Source organism: Aphelocoma coerulescens, chromosome 13 (genome assembly GCF_041296385.1).
Source record: "Aphelocoma coerulescens isolate FSJ_1873_10779 chromosome 13, UR_Acoe_1.0, whole genome shotgun sequence".
NCBI classification, from domain to species: Eukaryota; Metazoa; Chordata; class Aves; order Passeriformes; family Corvidae; genus Aphelocoma; species Aphelocoma coerulescens.
This window is the reverse complement of record NC_091027.1, coordinates 1,075,571-1,101,125: the sequence shown is the minus strand read 5'-3', so window position 1 is coordinate 1,101,125 and position 25,555 is coordinate 1,075,571. Positions and strand designations below refer to the sequence as shown.

Sequence of the window (25,555 nt, the reverse complement as noted above, 5' to 3'; positions counted from 1 at the left end):
GGTTCAGAGGTTTTGGTCTGGCCTTTCCAGGAACAATCTCTGCTTGTGCAGGTGCAAACCTGAGTGCTCAGAGCTGTGCTCCTGCCCAGGAGAGTGCTGGACTTTGCAGGCTCCTGTTTGGAGGGAAAGGAGTGTTGTGCTTTCTGGAGGGTGCAGAAACAACAGTAACCACCTGGCTGGGTTGCTGTGACCGCTGGCACTCGGTTCTGTGGGGCTGTGCCATGAGAAATGGTGCATGGCTGCTGCCACCGAGCGCTGGGTGCCGGCTGCCCACGGGCTGCTGCGAGGGTGCAGGGCAGCCCAGGTGAGTCACCTGCAGCGCTGCACAGCTGGGCTGTGCCTTCCCAGCGCCGGGGAATCGCTGCCTTGCAGCTGGAGAGGATTTCCTGTGGCATCCATGCGTTGCCCAAGGAGGTCACTCTGTGCTTGGAGGGGTGGGGGGTCCCTGCCTGCCCCCCCAGCAGCGCTGGGGCACGGCCAGGCCCCCCCGGCTCTCCCTCCACCTTGCAAACCACAGGGCTGGGCTGGGGAAAGCACGTGGGTTTGGGTTTGGCTGCTAAAATGATTTACTTTGATTTTTTCCGGCTTTGTTCGCCCAGCCAAGGTGTAACATGGCTCTCCTGTGTCAGGGTGTATTTTTCCCCTCTTCATTCCTGTAGGAAACTTTTGGTGTAGGGAATACTTTGGGCTGTGGAGGAGGGACATGGTTATGGCTCAGCCAGTCCTGCACCAGCAGAGCCAGAGGCACCGAGGACCTTCTTTGCATGACCTGTGTGGCTTGTGCAGCCACATCTTTAATAACTTGTCTGGGATTTTATTCAAATGAGGGGTAGGACAGGTAATAATACTGTGTTTCATTTTTAGCACAAGGTGATCCTCATCTTCCTCCCCAGTGGAAATTAGCAAGACGAGCGTATTCCTTCCTGGGAGATGCTCTTTGTGGTGGTGGGTCTGCACTGTGAGCCCTGGAGGGATCGTGGTGCTGGCAGGGCTGGCCCCAGAGGGCTGCACACTTATCCCACCTGGCTCTGCCTGGCTGTCAGAGGGAAACTCGTCCTGTGTGGATGCTGCAGTGGTTCCCTCGTGTGCGCTGCTGTGCTTGTGATCCATGCGGGAGGATCCTCACAACATCCCCAGGGAGCATTCGCCCGTCTCCCAGGGGGATCCCACCCCAGCCGCGACCCCGCAGTGCTGGCAGGTTTGGGGGCTGATGGTGGGAGCCAGGGAGAGCGGGGTGGGCTCCTCGGGTCTGCAGCAGGCACTGAGCAGGAGCTGTGAGGCGTGGGGCTGGGCTGGAGCCGGGTCTGGCTGTCGGCAGCACTGGCAGGGAAGCTGGTGAGCACGAGGGTTTGGGTGTGCAGAGGAGTCTGTGTCCATGATTACATCTTTTACATTATGCTGACAGAAGGCTCATGAACAGGGCTGGGAGATCTCAGTAACTGGGAGCGTGCCACAGAGCACCTCTGGGCACATGTCCCGATACGCTGGGGTGGGGACAGAGCCTGGAGGAGCCGCGGGCCCTGCACTGAGCACGTGTCCTTCGCTGGGTTAAACCCACCCTTTTGGGATGGCAGGCGATGGACTGGGATAAAGAGCAGCTCTGAGAGACAGGGGCTGGCACTGCTGGAGCTGGTGGGGACAAGAGTGCACACCTGTGTCCAGGAAGGGACTCTGAGCAGGGGGGTGGACCTAGGAAGGGGATGTGAAGGGCCAGGTTGGATGTCCCAGTGTTCTGCCAGCACTGGGAGTCTACTACGTGCTGTGTCCTGTTCATGCTTCCAGCACGGAGCAGATTTGCCTGATTTGGGTCAGGAGGCTGTTTTCCCCAGGCTGCAGATGTGCTGGCACAGCTTGAGTCATCTGTCTCCATTTGTTTCTGCAGTGCTGCCAGACCGAGAGGTGTGTGGCATCACCTGTGGTGTGTGTGGCATCACCTGTGTGCCCTGGGCACGAGCTGGGGGCGGTGGGCTCGTTAGGTTTCCTTTTTTTCCTTTCCTTTGCTGGCAGCAGCTCACAGTGACGTTGGGAATCCGTGTGAGGAGATGCCGTTCCCATGGTTGCTGAGGGGAGGGTGGGAGGCAGCGGCGGTGCCCGCGTGTCCCTGTGCTCTGCAGGTTGGCACATGTGGTGCCTCTCCGGCTGTTTCAGTAGCAGGGGTGGGATGGGGTGAGTCGGTTCTGCCCTTGCTGTGCTGCCAGACCCCTCCCCGGCTGGCAGAGGGGGACCACCAACCCCTTTGTTTGCATCCTCTCCCCACAGGCACCCTAAAATCGTGGTGTGCTTCTCCCTGAACCCCAGGAGCAATGCTGAAGCCAGCTTCCCCGCACAACCTGGGCAGGTCTGCTCAGGGGCTGGCATTCCTGCACCCTGGCAGAGGGGCTTCAGTCCCCCCACCGTGTCCGAGGGGCAGCAGCGGTGCCAGTGTGCCCAAGCAAACCCTGCTCACGCTGTAGTTCTGGTTTGGGGCATTCTGGGGCCCTTCTGCAGCATCCGGGAGCAGTACAGCAGCAGGACGGGCTGTGGGACGGCGGCAGGACGCGGTGTGCCACGGATCCATCGCTGGGCTCGGGTTACTTCATGCCTCACTTTCCAGGAGTGCTGGGATGAGTAGCTGTAGCGTGACCGTGGTGGGTGGGAGGGAGGCAAAGCGAGGGGGAGCTCGTACGAGAACCTGCACAGCTTGTTCGCTCTGGTGTGAATCATCCCCCTCGTCCTCCCCCGGGCACGCGAGCGGCTGTCACCGCGCCGGCGGGGACAGCGATGTTTTCCCCGTTTTCCTGGTGTGCTCCCCGCACCAAAGGTGCTTCCACCTGGTCTCACCGTGCTGGTGGCCCTGGGCCCGTGGGCTCCTGACAGGGCGGGATCTTTAGGGCATCGCCCCAGCTGTTAATGGCAAGGAGGGTCTCAGGTGTGGCGTGGAGGAACCGGGAATTGCGCTCCTCTGCCTCTGCTCGCAGCTGCTGGTGGGAGCTGGGGAGTCACAGCCCTCCTGGGGCGCAGGGGGTGCGCTGGGGATGCTCTGTGGCGTGGGCACCGTGGCGCCGAGGGGGAAGGGGATCTCTGTGCCGTGATGCCAGGCGGGTTTCTAGCTGGAGCTGTGGGAAGCACACCAGCCTCCGGACCATCTGGCTCTGGCACGTGGAGCGGCGGGCGCAGCCGTGCGCCGGAGCCGCCTGTGCCAGCGCGGGGGCGACGGGACAGCCAAGGGCTGGTGCTGCTTCCTCACCCTTCCCTGCACTTTGGACCTCAGGCAGGGCTTGGAGCAGCCTGAGCTAGTGGAAGGTGTCCCTGCCTGTAGCAGGGGGTGGAATGAGATGAGCTTTAAGGTCCCTTCCGACCCAAACCAGTCTGGGATTCCATGATCTGCAATGAGGTAGGTGTGAAGGGTTCTCTGCGCCGAGTGACCTGTAAAAAGACTTGGCATGTGCCTTTTCCTGACACTGCCTGGTACAGCGTCCCTTTTCTGGCTTTTTATTCTTTTTCTCACTGAAGCAGCGTCTGTCCAGAGCGATGCCCTCGTTGAGTGCTGGTTGCTAAGCAATGCTTCACAAAAAAATCCAACCATTGCAGAGCATTGGGTGTCTCTCCCATGAATTCTGGGAGAAAGCCCAGGTTAAAGGCAATGATTTCTTGCTGGAAAGGATGGTCAGACACTGGCACAGTCTGCCCAGGGCAGTGGTGGAGTCACCATCCCTGGAGGGGTGTCCCAGATGAGGACAATGCTCAGTGTTGGCTTTGACAGTGCAGGGGGAGCAGTTGGACATGAGAATCTTAGAAGGCTTTTCCCACCTAAACTATTCCATGGTTCTGTGCTGTGCCCTGGGCAGTGCATCCCTGTTCTCACCCTGCGTGCCTCCCTAGGCTCTGCTGGAGATTTTAATTTATATTTCTCTTTTCCTGCCAAAGCAGGAAAAATTGACTCACTTGCAACTGATGTTCCTGCGAGCGCAGTGGGATTTTTCCTGTTCTTACAGCTGAGGTGGAGGAGCACCGGCGACAAAAGGATTTCCGCAGCCTCCTTGGGAGGAGACGGAAGGAGGTTGTGCAGAACCGCTTCTGGAGGGGCGGGGAGCTGACCCCGCTTCCCTGCCCTGGCTGTGGGTGAGAGCTGCTGCCTCTGGGATGGGGATGAGAGAGGGGGGACAGGGGAGGCACTGCCCCATGCTGTGGCCTGGCTGGGATGTGCCGGGAAGGCCTCCTGTCCTGCCCGCAGGGACAGGGCGCTGGTCCCCTCCCCACCTGGGGCACGGGGGTCTCTGGGCCCATCATCCCCTGGGGGCCCCGATGCTTTGGTGCCTGTCCCTTGAGAAATCAAATGGGCTCCTTGTGGCCCACCTATTAATTAATGAGATTTAATAACAAACTAATCCAGAAGCAGGGCCAGTGCCTGAGGCAATCTGCTCCCGCCCAGCGGTGTCTGGTGGGGGCTCTACCACAGCCCCGCCTGTGCAGGGACCCCCCTCCCTGCCAGACCCCCTTCTGCTCCACTAATGGGCATTGCCTGGGTCAGGAGCAAATTTCTTCTGGATTAGTGTCCTCTAAATCGATTAGCTGTCTCGGGCAGGGCATTCTGTCCTAATGAAATGTGATTCCAGGCTCCAGTCAATGAAATATTGTGGTAACAAGGGTAAAGTCATCTGCAGCCTTCCTGTGGGTTGTGCCAGGGTTTGGAGAGGAGAGGAATCACAGAATTGCACAATGACTGAGGATGGAAGTGACCGCCAAGATTATCAAGTCCAGCCTGTGGCCCATCACCACCTTGTCCCCAGCCCAGAGCACTGAGTGCCACATCCAGGCCTTCCATGGACACCTCCAGGGATGGGCACTCCAAACCTCCCTGGGCAACTTCTTCCAATGCCTGAGCAGACTTTCCAGGAAGAAATTCCTGCTGATGCCCAACCTCCCCTGGCACTTGGAGGAAAAAGCTGGGAGGAGAAATTACAATTATCGGAGCAGTGTTAGGCTAATAGGGGCTGACATGCACTCCCCAGTGAGGGAACTGGGGGAAATGGGGAGCTGTGAGTAAAACATGGCATTTCCATCCTGCCTTTAGAGGCTCTTTTCTCGCAGGTGTAAGGCTGGAGGCATTTACATGACCTGCCTGGAGCAGTGGCAGTGGGGCAGTGTGCAGGTGGAGGGGAAATGCGATGTTCAAAATCCTCGTTTTGGGAATAGCTGTCAGGGATTGGGGTTTGAAGGTCAGGCAGCTCCATGCAGTGGGACAGCCGTGCTCAGCTGGTCTGACATCTCTCTCTCTCTGAGCCAGCACTGTGCCCAAATCCCTGGCCTGGTTGGGACACAGGGATTTTCACTGCTGCATCCTCACATTGTTCGCTTATGCAGTTGGCTGCCTGTGGAAGTGCCAGCCGGGGCAGTAATTTTCCATTTCGTTACCATGTCCCTGATGTTTTCCAGGCACTTAAGCTGTTGCCTGTGTTTGCTGTTTGGATGCATCCCTCCTCTGTGCTGGAGTGGTGAACATTTACATTTAGTTTTACTTGGAGCCCTTGCCTGCTCCCACCTGAGCTCCCGTTCTCTGATGCCTGGCTGCCTGCCCTGCAAACTCTGTGGCTGCAGGTTGGGACGGGCAAGGGGCTTCTGCCATAAAACAACACCAGGATGTGAACAAAAATAAGCACAGGGAGAAGTGCCAGACGTGGGAGCTGGGTGGGGAAGTGGAGAAATCCTGTTTTATTTTGTTTTGCTGCTAAGTGCATGAAACACTCCGTGTCCAGCGCAGGAGAGTGGGGATGGCATCCGGGGGATGCTGCCCTGTGCTGGGGGGCAGATGGGCTGTGCCCCACCAGGACCTGTGGGCAGCGATGCTCTGGGGGCTGTGGGAGGACTGGGATGTTGCCATGCTCATGCAGAGCACCAGAAGCCCCCTGGGCAGGGGGCAGCAAGGGCTCTGCTCGGTGCTGGGGGGTTGTGCTGGTTCTCTACATGGTGATGGTCAGCCTGGAAGCTGCCTGCCAGGATGGTGGTACCTGACTTTGGGCCCTTTATCTTCCAGGACCATCCTGGGGGTATGTAGTGGTGTCCAGCACTGCCAGGAGGGCTCTGGCAGGCCCGTGTTTCTCTGAGCCCCACTACTCCTTGCTGGGAGTGAGGCCTCCCTGCAGCTGCAGACATCTGTGTCCTCAGCCTCTCCAGGAATGGGAAGCCTTTCCGGGGGTCGTTTACATCATTCCTGGGTTTTGTTTCCTCCGTGTCCTGGCTGCAGGCAGGGCGGGCTCGGCTGCCCCGGCACCTGCGGCTGCACTCGCAGGCAGCGCGCAGAGCTCCGGTCACTTCATCTGCCATCGCTGCCCTTCGTCCCCACCCCGCATCATCAGCTCTGTCCACTCTCCCCACAGGTGGTCTGTGAGTCAAGAGCTGCTGCAGCTCATTAAAATAACCTGATTAATGCAGAGCTGGGGCAGGGCCAGGCTGTGCCGGGCACAAGACAGAGCACTTCACTTCCGAATGGTTCCTGCTGAAAAATCCTGTTTGGCCAAGTGGAGAACATCATCCAAGGTTTCCATGCGGGACAGGTGGGAGTCTCCAAAGTCTTCTTTTCCTGGTGGGATGGAGAGGTCATTGTTTGATGGTTCACATGCCCAGTGCTGAAGTCCCTTCAGGTGGGACCCTTAGTGAGGGACACTTCATTAACTGCATTGTTAACCCATCCCTGCTGCCTGGACCAGTTTCTCTCCTGCCAGAGTCACAACCCTGCTGACACTGTGTGTGGGGAAAGGCAGAGCTATTCACATGAGCTGGGCTTCTTCAGTGTTTCAGCCACTGTGAGATAAAGATCTGAGTCACAAAAGTGGCTTTGTTGCAATATGACTTGATGGGCAAGTGCTAAGGAAAGCTGAACAGGAAGGATGGAGAGAGGCTGTGAGACCTTTGCCACTGTGGCAAAGCAGGCTCGGCACTGGGCTTAGGGCTCCAGAGCCTGAGGAAGTCCAGGGCTGATGCAAGGTTGAGAAGTGGGGCAGAAGGGCAAGGGTTCCTTCCAACTGACCATCAACTTCCTCAAACCGGGGGAAAACAGGAGAGTGGCTGGAGCAGTGGGAGTCAAAGGAAGTGGCCTCTTGCCTTGGTGCTGCTGCAGCCCTGGCCCTGCTGCAGGATGTCACACTGGACACACCAGACTGGCAGCTTGGGCCCTGATGGTCCTTCTGGCTTCATTTCCCTTGGATCCCCAGTGCCTTCCATCAGGAATCTTGGAAGCTTTGCAAAAGCTTCCTGGCCTGGCAAAGCTCCCAAGATACCTCCAAGCATTATTGATTTGGGGGTGGCACGATGACGTGGCCGGGGTGCTGGGCTGGTGGGCAGCCGGGTATAATTTTAGCTGTGCAGCCAGGCAGTCCTTCCAAGGGATAACTTTGTTTTTCACGAAGCGCAGAACCTTTATCTCTTAAAATACCATGGAAATAATTCATGTCTTCAGCGTGTTGCTCCAGTCTGATCGGCTGCGTGAGCCTGGTCAATGGTGCCATTCAGCCCACAAAGGGTTCTCTGTCCCTGTGGCAAACGCCGCCGTACGGAGCCACTCTGGTGTGTGAATCCAGGCAGGCGGGGATGCCTCGGCTGGCAGCAGTGCCCAGTGCTCCCCTGGCTGCAGGGCAAGGCTGAGCCGGAGCTGTGGCACCTCCTGGACCTGCAGTCTTGGGGCATCTTGGGGTTTTTTGTGCTTTAGCACATCTGAGCAGTTTTGGGTTTTTTGCTTGAAGCGTGGTTTGTAGGGAATGCGTGTTTGTAAACTTTCCATGGTAACAATGAAGTTTTGGGATTTGGTGAGGTGGCCTCCCTGGGTGTGCTGCCGAGACAAGGCTCGGCTGGAGGCTGTGTGTGTGGAAGAGGCACCAAAATGGGGTCTGGGATGCTCTCCCTGACTTGGGGGTCCTGACTGGGGTGACTGCAGGGACTGTGCCCATGGCCCTTGGGGTCACCTCGCTGTCTTTGGCACCCTCTAACCTCCATCTCCGGTGTGTGCCAAGCCGTGGCAGCCTCTCCATGGCTTTTGTGTGGAACATGACGGCAGAAGCTGTGCTGGAGGTGGGGGGGGCTCTGCCCATCTGGTTTTGTGTATTTGCTCATGATGATTCAGAGGGGGAACCTGCCAGCAGCTGCCGTCCCATCCTCAATCACTGATTAACTCCAACCACCTGGTGGAGAAGTTGTTTAATAAACAAATCAGTGCTAATTCTGTATGGAAGTGTCTCTGGGACTGGGTCAGGCCCAGAGCACCGCGGTGTCTCACGGGAGCAGGGCTTTGCTGACCTTGCTGGGAAGCGCAGAGAGGGGATTTAAACCTTCTGGAGCAAATGAAGCGTTTCTTGATGCTTCCCTGACGCTTGATGCTGACCCCAGTGGTGCAAGGGCTGGGGCTGGGCAGGTAAAACTCCATCCTGGCAGCTGCAAACGCTGTTTTCAGGCAAGAGGTTCTTGCTGCTGGATTCCTGCACGAACTGCGGGGCCAGGTTGGATGAGTGTCCCATGCAGAGTGCTCACATGCATCCCTGGGCCAGGTCCAGCTGGCCATTCCCAAAACCTGTCCCAAACCCCCTTCCCGGGGTGTCTCTGAGCTGCAGGGGTGTTGTGTGACCCCACAAAGCGCTGTTGTGCTGCTGGGGACAGACACCATATTGCTGCTTTCTAAGCACCCTTGGCAGGCTGTAATCCGGCTGTTTTGGCCGCTGATTAGAGCGGCTGTTCCCTGGATTACCCATCCCGGCTGGCCCTGTGGGCCCTGGGGCTGTTCCCCGCTGGCTGCGTGGCTGGGGAGGTGCTGCCCGAGTGCTGTGTCCTGTTCCCTGCAGCCGAGTGAGGGGTGTGCAGGGGTGACCCCCCGGATCTGCCTTTTCGGGGCTGTGTCCCAGGGCAGCCCTGCCCTGTGCCCAGGGCACAGGGGCTGCTGGGGGGGGCTGGCACTGCCCTCCTGTCCCTGTCCGGGGGCTTGCAGGGGACAGACAGCCCGAGCCTGCTGTTCTTTGCTGCAGGGGAAGGAAGGGGCAGGAGTCTCAGTTCCTGTTGTCCACTTGAACATTAAATACAGGCTGTTAAGCAGTTTTCTTTGCAGGAAGTGTAGAAATCCCGCTTCATGTGAGCACAGCCTCTGGCAGAGCCCAGAGCTTGCTTTGCAGCAGCATCCTCTGCTCCCCCTTTGTAGCAGCATTAACCCTTCATGGCCAGACTCAGCAGCAGGTTTGTCTTTAACCTGAGCCACCCATCCTGCTGCTTCTGCCCCTGCCCTGGGTCCAGCTGAGCCAGAGCTTTTTGCTTTTTCCAGCTTATGTAGCAAACTGGCTGCAGAGTCAGCTCTGGGGAGAGCCCCCACCTCTGAGCCAGCAGTTTCCCTTTTCCATGGCTGACCTGACCTTTCCAACATGGGACCAGGCAGCAGGACCAGGCACGGGGGGACATTTGTCTTCCTGACATCTCACTTTGGTGTGTTGTGGTTCCCCTCAGTGTCCTACCCATTGTTTCTGGGGTGCTGACTGCGGACCTGGCTGGAATGGGGTCACCCCCATGGTGCCCGTGGTGCTGCACTCGTGGAGGAGGCTTGGGAAATCATGACACTTCCTTCTATAAATGGCCTTTTTCAGTAGTTCCAAATTCCTTTGGAAGAGGCTTTTTATGTGAAAAGCAACCACTTCCCAGAAAGACTGCACTCTCAGTAGTTGAGGAGGAGGAGGGACACAGGGAGGTGTTCCCTTGCTGCTGATCCCTTGCAGGATTCCTGGCGGCTGGAGAAGTGTCACTTCAGCCAGGTTTGGAGGAAGCCCTGGAGCTGGAGGTGTGTGGCTGGGGTGGAATTCAGCCAGCAATTGCCCGGCTCCCTGGCTGCAGAGGGAGGAGGAAAGTGGGGTGACCCCTGGGCTGGGTGTGAGGGCAGAGGGACTGGCAGAGGGGTTATCCAAGGCTGCTTCCAGGAAAGGCTGCTGCCCTCTGTCCTGCTGGGAGCCGTCTCCCTTCCTGCTGTTCCTGTGCTGGATGTCGAGGATGCAGTGGATGAGGAGGATGCATCACTTTTAAAAGGGCATTTTATTTAGGTCCTTGGTTGCTGTAGCTGTGCAGGTGGACTTGTGCATGCCGGTTTTCTGTTGAAGGGACTTTCCTGAAGGGATTGTCCCATCCCCAGCAGCCCAGATGGGAATAGGGAGCCATGGGAGGTGATGATGAGGAGGAGGAGAACTGCAGCCTGAGCTGGTTGTGTTGCTCAGGCAGAAGGATTTTTCAGGCTTTTTGTGGTGGTTTTCCCTCACGCTGTGGTTGACTGATCAAGCCAGCAGAGAACTTGGAAGGAAAACTTGCAGGCCCTTGGTGCATCCCTGGTGTGATCCATGTGCAGTGTCTGGGTGGTTTTGTTTGTGTGTGAGAGGAAGCAGCAGATTCTGTTGAGCCTTTGTAGGATTTTGTGTTTGCTTGTTCACAGCCCTGGGGAAGGAGAACCCTCAGAAGCTGAGCTGGCCCGTGGAGGGGCTGCCCTGCTCTCCCTGTGCCTTCCTGCTTCCACTGCAGGGGTATTGTCCCACAACGTAGTTCAGAGGTTCCAGCTTTTAGGAAAAGGGGATGCTGGGGTGTGGGTGGGTCTGACAGTGGACAGGGAGGACAGTGAGGCCCCACAGGGTGGGCATGGTGTCCCTCTCTCCTTTTCTGACTGATCCTACTGCTAATTTTATCCTTTATCGCTGTCACTCCAGGAGTTATCTCCCTCTCCCTTGCCTATTTATAAGCACCGTGGGCCATTGCTGTCAGTGCTGCTGGCTCCAAAGGCTTCTTGGCTTTGCTCTGGCTCGTGCCTGGTCCCAGACCTGCTCCTCACTGGCAGCAGGAGGGATGGCCCTGGAGAGGGTGACCCTGCCCGGGCTGGGGAGCTCAGCTCCCCCTGGGTGTTCACCCCTGTGCTGCAGCAGCCTCCAGCTTTGGGGTCCTGCCCAGCCAGTGGTGGGCATGAGGGGTGTCACATCAGGCCTGGTTCAGTTGGGGATGTGGCACATGGAATGTGGCCAAGGGCTCGGGGGGCTGGGGGTCAGCAGGGGCCGGGCGAGAGGAAATGGCTCCTCATGTCATTAATGTCGTCCTCGTGGTTGTTCCAGGGGAGGCAGGAGGGACTGGCTGAGAGTCCCTGAGCCCTGTGGCTGCTCCAGCAAGCTCTGCTGAGGGAAGGAGGCTGCTCTGCTGCTGACACCAGCACGGGCTCATGGAAGGGAGCAGGGAGAGAGGTGCATGGGGCAGCCCTTCACTCAGCCCTGTGCTGAGCTGGAACCAAGCCTCCCACCCTCCCAAGTCCATCTGCTCAACCCTGCCCAGGGGCACCTGGGAACTTTCCCCAAAAAACATGTGTCTTGCTTCTGTAGGTGCCAGTGGAGACTTCTGGCAGCCCAGGCACAGGAAGGGTGTAAAAGCCATGCTCGTTCCATCCTCCAGGGAGCAAAGTGCAAATCCTGTTACGTGTGAACCTTCTCCTTGAAGAAGCCCCCTCTGTACTTTTCCACTGGGAAAGCTCCCGGGGATCTGCCTCTCCCTGCCTGCCTTGGCTGGGTGATTTCCTGCTGCCTTAGGAAGCAGTTGTGCGAAGGCAGCCGGGACTGAGCTGGGCAGGATTAACCCCAGGGCTGTCAGCAGCGATACTGGGAAAACAGCTTTAATGCTTGGAGAAAGTTGCCAACTCCCTTATCCCATGGGGAAAGCAAAACACTTGGACTCTGGTGTGGTTATCTCTTGGCTGTTGGTGTCTGAGAGGAGGAAATGGTCTTTGTGTGCACACACATTTTCCACCGGTGCTTGGAAAGGGAAAAAAACCATGGAATTTTGGGCTTTGAGTGAAGAAATGCACGGGGGAGTGAACACTGTCCCCACACCGGCAGTGCTGGCAGCCACACGCTGCCTTCGGAGCCGGTGGCCTCGCGGTGCCCGCGACCCTCTGCGTGTGCCAGGCTAACAGGGCTGGTTTGAAAAGCCAATCCTGGATCCCCTCAGGTCACTGCGAGTAAGAACTTAATAGGATCCAGATCTCGGAGAGAATCTGCAGCTTGGGAAGCAATAAACCTCTGTGCTACTGCCTTCCCTCAGCGGGACGGGAGCATGGCAGAGGTGCCAGCTCTTGGGGGGCAGTGTCACTGTGTGTCACCATTTGCTGCTGCCCCGTGGATCTAGGTCTGAGAGTGTGGCTCTTTTGGTATTTTGAGGTTTCATCTCCTGTAGGGTATCTTGAGGGGTGCACCCCACAGAGCCCTGTCCCTGGGGTGGGTGCAGAAGGACAGCGCTCTGGGGCTTCCCTGGTGCCAGGGGTCCCTCGCACAGATCCCTCTGTGGGTATTTCCTGGCTGGGATCATGTGTCTGCCTGCATCCTGCTGGTGGGATGTTTCCCACTGGTAACATCCCTGTTTTCCCTGCTCCTGCCCTCCCAGACCTGTCGGCTGCCAAGCGCAAGTTCGCGGATTCCCTCAATGAGTTTAAATTCCGCTGCATCGGCGACGCTGAGACGGATGATGAGATCTGCATAGGTGAGTCCCGGTGCTCCTGGAGCCACAGCCCAGAGCCCTGAGCAGGCCACGGTGGGGAAACACCACAGGGACACCAAGGGGCTCAGGAATGTGTCTGGGTGCTCTCTGGAAGCACCATCAGTAAAGCCTTCCCCTGGGAATCAGCTGTTGCTTCTCGGCCTAAGTCTGTCCTTGCCAGATGGGAAAGGGAGAAGATTGCCTGTGTCTGAAACCACCTCAGTTATCTGGATGTTTTGCACTGGAGAGGAGAATCTGCAGGTGGCTGTGGTTTTGGTGCACAGCAAGGGGCTGTACTCTGAAGCAGAGGAGCAGCAGCCTCGCTGCCAGAGCACAGGATCCCGTGCTAGAGGGAATCAGCAGTGCTGAGCCTGGCAACGCTCCCTGAACTGAGCCTGGCTCTGCCGCAGAGCTTCTCCTGGCACAGGGCGGCAGCTTCAGCCTCTTCCCTCTCTCATCCTGCTCCTGCCCCAGCTGAACTTTTAGAGCTTATTGTGCACATCGTCTGGAGCCCGGAGAGCAAAGGAGCTTTAGCCCTGATTTAACTTTGCTTGTTTATTTGTGCCCAGTCTCTCAACAGAAATAGCTCCTCACCCAGGTCTCCCTGGTGCTGTGCCCGTGCTGGGGAGCTGCCCCTCGTGGGCTGGGCATGGCTGGAGGCCAGTGCTGTGCTGGGGGGCTGGTTGATGACTGACTGTTGGTGGGGCAGGTTTGAGCTGAGAATGTTGCTCTCTAGAGGAGGAAGCCTGGTCCTGGGGATGCTCTGCTGCCAGCCGTTTCTGTAGGCGGCAGGAACCTTTCTAGGTAGAGAGCAAAGATAATAAAAAAACCCAACCCCCCTCCCCCCCGCAAAACACAGACAGACAAAACCCCTCTGTTCTGTTTCTTTCTTTAAAAATGGAATGTTAAATGCTGACTGCGTCCCTTCCAGCCAAGTCTCTGCAGGAGTTCGCCACGGTGCTGCGGAACCTGGAGGACGAGCGGATGCGCATGGTACGGCCCCATCTGGCCTGGGAGCAGGGGGTGGTGGCACCCCGGGCACTGTGGTGACAGTGGCTGCCAGCCCCAGTGCTCCTTCCCTCGCCTGTGGTGGAGCTGCAGGGGAGGGCAGAGGGAGGAGAGGGTGGGCTTGGCGGGGAAACCCCTGACAAGCATCAGGAATGGAGTCTTGCTGCTGGAGAGGGGTTGGTGCTGGAGGGGTCACAGGTTTGCAGAGACAAGGGGTGAGGCCTGTGAGTGTCTGGGGGCTGTGGGAGGTTTCCATGGAAAGGCTGTGGAGCAGCACAGGTGAGCTGTGCCTGTTGTTGCCCCCAGATCGAGAACGCCAGCGAGGTGCTGATCACGCCGCTGGAGAAGTTCCGCAAGGAGCAGATCGGGGCTGCCAAGGTAACCCAGCCACTGTCCCCCCAGTGCTGCCGGGACCTGGCACACTGCAGGATGGGCTCAGGCATGGGGGGAGGCGGTGTGCTGCTGTGGGATGGACATGGGGACAATCCAGCTCCTGGGAAGTGCCTCAGTGTTCTGAGTTCACACACAACCAAGTAACCAATGCCAAGGGCAAAAAACGGCATGCCCACTGAAGTGAACTTTTTTCCTTACTCCAAGGAAGAACTAGGACTTTCTTGGAGGGGTTCACGTTTTCCTGAGTCCCCCAGCACGTGCTCCCTACCCCAGAGTCTCTCTGGGGGCTGCACGGGAACTCTGATGCTTCTGCAGGACGGGGAACCACCGGTGAGGCTGAAGGCGGCTGTGAGACAGCCTGGCCACCCCCCCCTTTCTTTCCTGCTTTTGTTCTGAAATGAAAACCACTGTTTGTGGCTCCCCTGTTGTTATAACAACCTGCTGCTGCCTGCAAGCAGCTCATGCCAGCGCCGGGGGCCGCGTTCGCATGGCAGCAGTGCCCAGCCCAGCCTCGTGCAGCTGAAAACAAAACACAGAGAGGAGCCCTCCAGAACGGACCTGGGTATGAGCGGGTGCCAGCATGGATTTGGTCCTGGCACGTTGGGGTGGCCAGGCTGGGATGAGAGGCTCAAAGGAAAGTGAAGTTGACATCCTTAATGCTCCTGCCACAAACAGCCAAGTGACTGTGTCATGGTCCTGCGTGACACGGAGGAGAAGCTCTTGCAAGGGGTGGCAGGGGTGGGATGTGGAGTTGTGACCATGTTCTGGTTAGAAAGCACTTTCCTCGCTCTGTTGTTTTTGGACCTGGATCTGGATGTTTTACCAAGCACTGGGCCCCAGGAACAGAGGAGAGGTTCCCTCATGCCTTGGGTTTTGGCAGCGTAAGCTGTTTTCCTGCAGCTGCCTGATGCTGGCAGATAAAAGCAGCCTCACCTGCTTCCAGCTGCTGCCCCAGGTCCTGTCTCGTGTTAGCTCCCCCCTGGGACTGCCATCCTGCCCGGTGCCTTAGGGGTGCTGTCACAGCTGCTCTGGGGCCGTTGTGTTCGGTGTCACACTTTCTGTTCTGTTTTGTAGGATGCTAAAAAGAAATACGACAAGGAGACTGAGAAATACTGTGGTGTCCTAGAAAAGCACTTGAACTTGTCTTCCAAGAAGAAAGAATCCCAGCTTCAGGAGGTGAGAGCAACTTCTGAGTTTCCATGTCTGGCTGTGACTGTGGAGAGCTTTTTGAATGCCTCACACAGCCTATAACAATGGTTCTCCTGGCTGTAAACTCATTTTTTCCCTTGGTCTGGGTGCAGGTGCCGGGTTTTCCCCTTTTCCTGTAACGAAAGGAGACAGAGCTGTTTTGGAGAGTAAATCAGAGAGATCCCAAAATGGATAGCAATCAAAAAGGAGAGAGGGTTTATAATTAAAGAGTGTAAGAGAAAGGAACTGGTTCTGCTGCAGGCTTCCCGTGTGGCAGCACAAATCATGGATGTCTGGTCTCCTCTGCAAGTGGCTGCTCTGCTTTGTGCTCCAGGGGAGGAGGGATCAGGCTTAGTGCCTTAAACTCTTTAAGAGCCATCAGTGACTCAGGGCATGGTTAGCTGTGGTGACAAGTGCTGCTACTGGATGAGGATGCAGAGTTTTCAATCACTTCTTTCAAGTCTGGAATTCCCTGTGCTGGCCCAGAGCTGGGTTGGTCCTGCAGGATGTGTGTCCTTGCCTTTGGGCATGGTGCTGGTGTGCTGCTGATCCCTTACTGGGGGCACTGGTGGGCACGGGGCTCCTATACCCAGGTGGTAGGACCGTGCCTAGCAGAGCTGGGGACTTGAGAGCAGAAATACCTGTGGCACAGGTGATCATCTTCCAGCACATCAGGGCTGAGGAGTGCTCAGAATCCGGCCTGCAAGCCAGCCTTGTCCTTGGGGTTTGTAAATAACTTCCTGTGTGGAAGCATCCTGGTGTCCCGGGGGATGATGGCTTTTAAATGACCCTCTGAGCCCTTGGTTTAGTCTGTGTTTGAGGTGCTGATGTGGGGCACTGGAGTGGAAGGAATTCTGAGTGCGGAGGGAAGGATCTGCTTGTGGCTGTCAGGGTGCAGCAGGGGCTGCTAGAGGGGTGATCCTGTGCCCCAGACAGAGCACGGCCCTGTGGGGCTGCCTGGAGGTGCCGTGTGGGATACAGGTGGGACGTGTTCGGGATGTGTGCGGGATTCTGTGCAGGATTCCGTTCGGGATGTGCGCGGGATGCTGATGCTGTGCGGGTGCGTTGGAGCAGCGCTGGCTGCTGGTGCCATCTGGTGGCATCTCCCACCCGGACCCTGGCTCGGGCCGCTGCCGGCGGGCAGGAGGAGCCTGGAGCCCGCTGGAAGCAGCTCCCAGCTCAGGGGCCGGTTTCTGTTCCCACTGCCACTGGGAAGTGTCCGTGGTTTGTGTGGCTCAGACCCCACCGAGGGAGGGGGTGCCTTGGAAAGAGGATTCAGTGTGGAGCTGTGAATCAGTGTGGATGTGGCACCCCTGGCGAGGGGAGTGCTTTCCAGAGAGGGGAGAGTTGCCTTTTCTTGTCAAGTTCATAGTGATTTCCATTTTTCTCGCCTCTACTGCATGTTTTCTACCCAGCTGTTGGGGAGGTGAGAACATGAGTCATCAAACCCATTTTTCCCAGCTGAAGGAAGAGCGTGCTCATGTGGATCAGGTTTATGTTTATTGCTGTGCCATCTGTGCAGCTGGGACTGGGGGCTGGAGCTGGGTTTGCTCTGGTGGGGGTGTTCCCATCAGAGCCAGGTGTGCTCTGGTCAGTCCTGAGCTCTGTTTCCTCTCCAACCCCTCTGCAGGCAGACAGCCAGGTGGACCTGGTTCGGCAGCACTTCTACGAGGTCTCCCTGGAATATGTCTTCAAGGTGCAGGAGGTCCAGGAGAGGAAGATGTTTGAGTTTGTGGAACCTGTAAGTGAGCTCTCAATCTGCCTCAGCCTGCACAAAACTGGGGGTGGGTGGTGAAACAGGGGGTCGTGGGGGGCACTGGCAGTGGAGGGGCCGGGGGTCCAGCCTCGCCCCCACAGCCCTTCTCACAGAGGGGGTTTGAGAGGGGGAAGCTCTGTGGGAGCCACGGGGCACAGAGCCATTGGCTCAGCGACCCTGGGTGTGCTGGAAACCTTTCAACATGTGATTTTTTATTGTGGGGACAGTCCATCAGGGAGGGTGGGCTGAGGGGCCCGTGCAATTAAAAGAAAACTGCTCTTGATTGGGGGAAACCCCCCAAATTTTAACCAACGTTCACAAAGGAAAGAGAGTGCAGGAGTGACAGAAGTAAGGAAAAAAGTTTTTAAGATGTGCCTTTGCTCAGGTGTTAAGTCATTTAAAGCTGTTCTGGGAAGTGCCAGACCTCCCAGCTCTTTGTAAAGGTGATTCCTGCTGAGCCAAGAATAACTCGGAGCTGGGAGAGGCACAGAGTGCTGCCTGCTCTGCCTGACATCTCCTGGCTCTGCTCCTGGTGACCCTGGGCCTGGGGAATGCAGGGAGGGGGACAGAGGTGTGGGGGGTCCTGGGGCTTGCCTTGGCTCCAGGAGAAGGAAACAGCCTTGACTTTGAGATCCATTCAGAGGAGGCTTGGCTGTGAAATGAGGAGCAGGGCATCTTCCCAGGGCCCCAAGGGAGCCCCTCCACCCTTGGGGGCTGCGGTGCCCCTTCCCCTCAGTGGCGGCTCTGGGAGCAGCTCTGGGTCTCTTCTGACCATCTCCATTTGCTTTTTCCCAATGCAGCTGCTGGCCTTTCTGCAGGGGCTGTTCACATTCTACCACCACGGCTACGAGCTCGCTAAGGACTTCAGCGATTTCAAGACAGAGCTGACAATCAGCATCCAGAACGTGAGTGTGCCCGGGGTGTCCCCGTGCCCGGGGTGTCCCCATGCCTGGTGCCTGTCCCTGTCAGTGTCTGGCAGAGCCAACTCACCTGGTGGTGTATTTTAATCACAGAATCACAGTTTGTGTTGGAAGGGACCTTAAAGAGCATGTCTCATTCCCCCTCCTGCCATGGGCAGGGACACCTTCCACTGTCCCAGGCTGCTCCAAGCCCCTTCCAACCCGCCCTTGGACACTGCCAGGGCATCCCCACCTTCACAGGGAAGAATTTCTTCCTCACAGCCAATCTAAATCTCTCCTCTTCTAGTTTAAATCCATTCTCCTTGTCCTATCACTATCTACCCGTGTAAAAAAATCACTCTCCCTCTTTTTGTAAGCCCTTTTAAAAAACTAGAAGGCATTGCCAATCGTTGTAATACTTTAGCTTAAATTCAGGCCCAGGAAGCAAAGGTGCCCTGTGGCTGCCCCTGGGCTCCCCAGCCCCATTTCCCACCCAGCCCCACCCCACGTGCTGCAGAGCCAGGCACAGGTCCCTGCACTGGAGAAGACATTCCTGTTTTAATTTGCAGACAAGAAACCGCTTTGAAGGAACGAGGTCAGAGGTTGAAGCTTTGATGAAGAAGATGAAGGAGAATCCTCACGAGCACAAGAACATCAGCCCTTACACGATGGAGGGGTATCTCTACGTGCAGGAGAAGCGTAGGTGTCGGGGTGGGGAATGCGGGGCGGGGAGCCTGGGGAAGGGCTTTGTCAGGACAGGGACACAAAGGCTGATTCAGCAGGTGCAGAATCCCTGGAAGACAGGGATGGGCCCAGTGAGTGGGGTACTGGGGGGGATGTGGCAGCCAGGAGAATCACTGCCAGTGCCTCAGAAAACTCTTTCAGGTACAGGAGTCTGGCACGTGAAGTGATGGTTACACATAGTGGGCTCTAGTGTGAGGGCACTGGAATTGTTCTGGGCATGAACCCTGTGTTTGCTCTGCAGGTCACTTTGGGACCTCCTGGGTGAAGCATTACTGCACCTACCAGCGGGAATCCAAGCGCATCACGATGGTGCCCTTTGACCAGAAGTCGGGAGGAAAAGGGGTGAGTGCTGGCAGGAGCAGCACTGTGTCCTGCCAGGGAGCACGGGGCACTGCTGGCTGCAGGCTCTCCCGGGGCTCAAACTGTGTCAGCTTTTTGGCAAGGTGACACACATGCAGTGAAGTGGGTCACATTCATTCCAGGCTGAGTGGCTGCCACACGGGGAATGAACTTGGCACCTGCTTTGAGAAGAAAAAGACAGGAGACCCCCAGAGCCCGCAGATCTTTGCCAGCCCCATGCCCCCACCACGCTCCAGCTCCATGGGTGACTGCTCCCCTGTCCCTCGTTCCTGCTCCAAGGCATATGGACAAGAGAACCTGTTCATTATTTTGCTCCTTCCCTAATGCCTGTGACTTGTCCAAGGCAAGGTTGGACAGGGCTTGGAGCAACCTGGTTGAGTGGAAGTGCCCTTGCCCATGGCAGAAGAGTGGAGTAAGACGAGCTCTAAGTGCCCTTTCCACCCAAAAAATTCTGTGGGTCTCTGATGATCCTGTGACTTGGCCAATGAAGTTGTTTTGTTTTGGACAGAGCCACAGGAGAGCCTGGAGGGGGTGTGAGGAGCCAGCACAGGCTGTGTCCCCAGTGCTCCCAGGGCTGTGTCCAGGGCTGGCTTTACTCCTCTGTACAGCAGGAACAATAGACCCCTCCGGTGCTCCCAGCTGGGACGGTTTGCAAACACAATCCCCTTGCTGGGGAGTGCCTGGGGCAGCTGGACAGGCTCCCACACGGCTTCCTGCTGGCACAGGGAGCCAGCTGTGGGCAGGGAAGCTTCTAAAATTAATTTCCTCTTGCCTTGGAGCATCTTCATTATAGCTCAGCGTTAGCATACCCCAGCCCTGTAATCATCAGCGGCTGTGCTGGGTTTCATCTGATCCCTTCCCATTCCAGGGCTCTCCCACCATCCAGGAGTGTGGGAGTTGCTGGCAGCATCCTGAGCCCCTCTCCAGGGCTGTGCTTGCACCTGTGGCTTGCACCACCCTGGCATGAAACGCTGCCTGTGCTGGGGCAGCTCTGGCCAGGGTTGGTCAGTGGTGACCACCATGGACATCTGAGCGTGGAGCAGCCTGGGGGCTTGGGGCTGCCCTGCCAGGAATTTTGGGGTCTGGCTGGAGCAGGTGCCAAGGTGCTGCGTGAGGAGACCCATCACTTGTGGTGGTATCAGCCCCTCGTGACCTTGGGCTGTGGCCAAAGCTGGGTATTGGTGGGTTTGGAGCAGGGGCATTCCCTGAATTCTGGACAGGGAGCTGGGCAGAGTGGGAGCAGCCTTGTCCCTGCAGCGGGCCAGGCTGGGGAGCACCAGGGGCAGGTGGCCACTGCCAAACCCTGGGGAGAAACCCTGCAGGGAGCTCTCAGGTCTGTCTTGCTGGGTCTGTGCTGGGCCCCTTGTCTGGGACACGAGGGTTATTGGTGAGTTAGAAACCATGGAAGCACACGAGAACAGTCAGGTAGGAATTGGGGCTTCTCCCCCAAAATGTGGCAGGCTCAGAGACCCAACAGGAGAGCATCTACAGCAGTGCCTGCGATATGGGCAACAAGCAGGAGGGGCTGGAAGCCACGGTGCAGCAGGAAAACCGCTGCCATCATGGGGACACGGTGGGATGACCAGGACTGTGTGTTAGGGGGTGCTTTGGTTGTCTGGAGCCGAATGATGGTGGCAGTGGGGAGGAGTTTATGGATGAGAACCAGTAAATTTAGAATTTACACCCTCCCTGTAGGGGTTTAATGGACATGTGGTTGTGGCACGTGAGGACGTGGATTAGTGGTGGGCTTGGCTGTTCTGGGGAACTTTTGGACTCTGTGATCTTAGAGGTCTTTTCCAATCTAAGTGATTCTAAATATGTTTCCTGGAAAAATGGTGATGTCAGGGAACAGGGTGGTCAGCCAGGGTGTCATCAGGAACAGCACAGAGAGCCCAGAAAAGTGTCTGTCTCCAGGAACTCCTTCAGAATTCATTTTCTCTTAAGTCATCAGTGGAATTTCACGGTTGCAGGAGAAGTGTCTGTGCTGGCAGGGGGTGAGGCAGGATTTCCTCCAGCAGAGGACAGCAATGCTCACAGATCCTGCTGGATTGCTGCTCAGCCCTGTGGAAATCCAGTACAACTTGGATGCAGAGAGGCATTCTCTGGATGGGAGAATGGTTTTGTCGTTGCTTTGTTATCTAGTAAACATTTTAAGACATGTTTGCTCCTGTTAAGAGTCCTCGTGTGCACAGTGCTGCCAAAAATGCAGCGTGGAGTGCAAACTGCCAGCAGGTCTATGGAGTGTTGTTCAGCAATGGAAAACAAAGCTGACTTTGCCCAAAAGTTGTGGTCCAGCACTCCCTGCCCACATGAAGAATGGGTTGTGTGGTGCTTAATGCACAGATTGAATCATGGGCATCCTGAAGGGAGGGCTCCTCCTGGAAGGTTTTGGCCTAAACAAGGGTGAAAAGACAAGTCCCCATGTCAGAGGTATAAACAGATGTTTTTGGCAGGGTGATGTTGCCAGATCCTCCCAGGTTTGAACCTGCTCATTGCCAGCAGTGGGTGCCGGGGACAGGTCTCTGTTCTCAGCCTCAGCTGTGATCTTGTCTCTCCTCAGGGGGAAGATGAAGCTGTCACCCTGAAATCCTGCACACGGCGGAAGACAGACTCCATTGAGAAGAGGTTCTGCTTTGATGTGGAGGCTGTGGATCGGTGAGTGCTGACAGGAAGCTCCTGGGGCTGTGGTGACTGTGTTTGGGGAAGGGCTGTGCTCCTGCACTGGCTTTGGGACAGTTCCTGTGCAGTTTCCGTGTTCCTCTCCTTTACTCACACGCTCCGTGAGTGGAAAGCATTAGTCCATGGAATCACACCTCTCCCAGCCAGGTGCTCTCTGAGTACTGAGCTGGTACTTTGGTTTACAAGTCTCTCTGACTCAAGTTTCTCTGACTTTAAGGGTTCTTTAGCACTTCTGCAGTCACCAGCCTGGAAAAGGTGCTCTGTGGGTGTTTTGGCAGGGATGTGCTGCCTCTTTCCAGCACTGGGTACCTGTTGGAATAGTGTCAGCTTTTCTGCTGGACTGGCAGTTGCTGGTTCACCGTGGATGGGTGATAATGGACCTCTGGCTCGTGCCTCCAGGCACTTTCACTCATTTTTCCTGCAGAAGTAAAACACTTCTGCTGTGACTTACCACACAGCAGCTGGACCAGAGGTACATGTGGATTCAACCTGTGGCACCCAGGAGCGAGAGCTGTTACCACATCAGTCAGCATCATGCATGGCACACACACATAAACAGGAAAGCCAGGCTGGCGTTGCTATTCCAAGAGGAATTAGTCACTGCCTTGGATCTCCCTCGCTGCGGGAAGTTCACGTGGTTCAAAAAGCCTGCTCCAAAGGCACTCAGTGTGTTCTCCCAGTTGTGTGCCTGTCCGTGGTCCAGCTGTCCTCCCCTCTGCAGGACTTCCCAGGAGGTCTCAGAAAACCCCCAGTCCATTAAAATCTGGGTGTTGAACAATGCTGGAATGACCCGTGGTGCCTCTCCCTGTCCAGCCTGTGCTTTGGCGGCGTTTCAGTGCCAGCCCATGGCAGGGAGGGGTTGGGGTGATGGAACTCTGCCTGTGTTGGCTGAGGGATGAGATAACCTGGGGCTGCCTCCCACTCTCTGGAGCTGTGCTTTTCTCCAGAAAGCTGCAGTATTTCTGCTGACACGGGAGTTTTTTTTTTGCTGTGCCCTGAGGATATTTTTTTATAATGTGAAAATCAAACTAAGAGTGGGAGAAGGAGAATGGAGCCACAATAATTTTCTTCAGTGTGTTCAGAGGTAGCTGAAGCTTCCCTTGATGTTTGGAGCCTGCCAGGCATGGGATCAAGAGCTGCTCCAGAAATCTGCGTGCTTCATGTAAATCATGGCAGGGGAGTAACACAGGAAGGGGAAACCTGAGGAATTTCTCCTTTCATGGGCATGTTCCTGCTGCAGGGATTTGCCTCTGTCCAAGAGGGCAGGAGAGCAGGACACACCTGAAGGAAAGAGCTGTTTTTTCCCAATGTACAGGCAGCTCTGCATTCTCTTGGTATCAGAATTTTGTCATTAGATGTCTAAAATACTGGGTATTCTGAAGATAAACTTAAGAGGAAGAGAAAACAGCAGCTTTTGCCACGGCTGAAAGAGACTGTGATGTGCCCAGCCTGTCTCCCTCTTCCTGGGGTGGATCTGGGCACCGTCAGAGCATCAGGTCCCGCTGTCAGTGCCAGGGTGTGCTGGACATCCCCTTCGCCTTGCCCGGCTCTCAGGGCTCGGGCTGTTCCACAGCTCTCGGGACAGCCTGGAGGTGGCAGCCTCGGCCGGTGCTTCCCAGCACTGCCCTCGCACAGAAATGGGCTTTTGTCAGCGTTGCGTTTTGGGGGCTCAGACAGCATGGGGTGCAGGGCGGGAGCTCAGCAATAACACCCTAAATAGCGCCAGCTAAGAGCTGTTCCTTCTTAGGTGGGCAAAAAAGTGGGTTTTTCTCCTGTAAAGATGATTCAGCACAGCAGAGCTGAAAATCTGGAGCCTGATCTGTTATTACAGCATTGCTTCTTTGTCACAGGATCCCAGAATAGTTTCTGTTGGACCCTAAAGCTCATCTCATTCTGGGCAGGGACACCTTCCACTAGACCAGGTTGCTCCGAGCCCTGTCTAACCTGGCCTTGGCATTTGAAAATAGTTCTGATGTTCAATGTAGCAAGTTAGAACTATTGTATTGCTTTGTTACAGCAAAATTAACCCCAGAATGGTGTTCTAGGGTCTGGCTGAAAATACACCCCAGTGGGATGGATACTGTGTTTTACTGTTAATGCTCTTTTATCATTAGCTAAACTTGTTTGTCGTCTCTGCACATTAAGTCAGGTTGATAAACAAGGTGAACAGGGATGACAGCCAGTGTCTTACCAAATGAGCCAGAGGAGGAGTATCTCATTTGGCTGATGACAAAGGCTGTGTCATTTAGGACGATGTAGGTCATTGCTCTGGGCCAGAAGCGAAGTGCTGCTAAGTGCCAGCTGGCTTTTAGGGGAGTAGGGGGTTTTCAAATGCAGGGTTCAGCCTCTCGGTGGGTCACAAGGGCAGTGAACTCTGCAGGTACCACCACTGCCCTGGATTCTGCCTGGGTGCCCCCAGGGTGACTGGCACCACACCTGGTGCACAGTGGGATTGTAGAACCAGAATCCCAGAGTCATTGAGGTGAAAAAAGACCCCCAACACCATCGAGTCCGAGCTGTGCCCCATCCGCACCTGTGTCCCCAGCCCAGAGCACTGAGTGCCACCTCCAGCCCTTCCTTGGGCACCTCCAGGGATGGGCACTCCAAACCTCCCTGGGCAGCCCCTTCAATGCCTGACCACCCTTTCTGTGAAGGAATTCTTCCTGAAAGAATTGGCACAATGGCTGGGTGGTTGGCGTGGGGGAGCTGCCAGGCACCTGCCGAGCGCTCCCGTGAGCTGATGGTTTTCCCTAGGAAGGCTGTTGGCCTTGCTCTGGGAATGCTCTTGACAGACCCAGGGCTCTTGACTGGGGCAGGACCTGCTCCCTGCTCCCCTGTGCCAGGTGACCCCACCTCTGCCGGTGTCCCCGTGCCCAGCAGCGCCTCTCAGTGCAGTTCAACCTGTCCCCGTTCCTCTGCCGGTGTCGCCTTTCCAGCGACCTTTAAAACAAAGCCTCGGGGGTTGTCTCAGGGGGGCGAGGGATGGGTTGTCACAGGGAGGGATGAGGAGCCCCAGCCCCTGCAGGACATGCTGGTGGCTGTGCTGGTGGTGCTCTGAGCTCTACGGGGATACTGAGACCTTCTGAGTTCAGGGTCAGTTTCCCCCTTAATTCCGTCTTTGCTCATTGACATTTTGGGGCCACATCTGGCTGCTGGTGCCTGGCCCATGGCTGTGGGGTCCTGTCTGGGCTGCACTGCTCTGCTCAGGTTGGGACTGGGAACACCTCTGTGCACTCAGCCCCTGTTATTAACGCACTCTGGTGTGTTTGCATCAGCAGTTTAGATTGTCTCGCTATGATAAGCTGCTACAGCAGTTGGAAGTTCTTATCTGTTTCTATTGCTTTCCTTATTTGTTTGTTTTCCTGGAAGAAGGAAAAGCTATTGCAGTTTCTCATTTTCTCAGTGTGCTTAGTCACAGCTCCTTAAGGCCAGGCCATTTGTCACAAAAGCTGAGATATTGAGAAAATTCAAATTTCCTGTGTGGTCTCATATGGAAAAATCTTCCATTTTTAGATTGTAGCACATTGAAAATATTCTTTCTTATTAAGTGTTTGCCATGTTCTGCTCTGATCTCAGCCTCCTACACGCACTCCGTTTAGAAATGGATTTCTTCTGATCCCAAAATGTCCCTTTCCCCTCCTTGTGTCCCAGAAAAAGGCAAAGGGATTTGGTGCCTGCAGGTGGAAATGTGGGATGCAGCACCCAGGAGTGAATCAGGAGGTCCTTGGTCTTGTTTGCCACAGGTTTATGCACCTTGGATGGCAGATCCAGGAGGGTGTCCTGCTGTCCCAATGTCACGGCCGTGGCTGGCTGGGGTGCGCTGGTTCCACGTGGGTCCAGGTGCATCCCACGTTGGGAGGAGGTGGGAGCTGCCCCACAGCCAAATCTGTATTTACTGTACATTATCTTTATGAATAATTATCTGTATAAATGACCCCCAGTGTTCGGGGTCATTTGTTGGGTGAGGGGACAAGGACAGATCTGTTTGGTTTATCTTTTGGGAAAGGACGTCAGAGCAGGGTCTTTGCCAGGG

General features: G+C 56.2%; 1 protein-coding gene across 3 annotated transcripts in view; it reads left to right on the top strand.

The window, feature by feature from the left end:
* The window catches only part of ARHGAP26 (Rho GTPase activating protein 26), a 101,537-nt gene that overhangs the window by 5,509 nt on the left and 70,473 nt on the right, over positions 1 to 25,555 (top strand). For 2 of the 3 annotated variants that reach the window (XM_069028635.1, XM_069028636.1), the window contains exons 2-10: positions 12,403 to 12,498; positions 13,427 to 13,488; positions 13,810 to 13,881; positions 14,971 to 15,072; positions 16,715 to 16,825; positions 17,641 to 17,745; positions 18,309 to 18,438; positions 18,725 to 18,825; positions 21,404 to 21,498. In XM_069028635.1, coding sequence (XP_068884736.1) covers positions 12,403 to 12,498; positions 13,427 to 13,488; positions 13,810 to 13,881; positions 14,971 to 15,072; positions 16,715 to 16,825; positions 17,641 to 17,745; positions 18,309 to 18,438; positions 18,725 to 18,825; positions 21,404 to 21,498 — 874 coding nt within the window. Of the gene's footprint in view, positions 1 to 6,441; positions 6,534 to 12,402; positions 12,499 to 13,426; positions 13,489 to 13,809; positions 13,882 to 14,970; positions 15,073 to 16,714; positions 16,826 to 17,640; positions 17,746 to 18,308; positions 18,439 to 18,724; positions 18,826 to 21,403; positions 21,499 to 25,555 lie in introns of those variants that run through there. The other variant, XM_069028637.1, reaches the window with a different exon arrangement.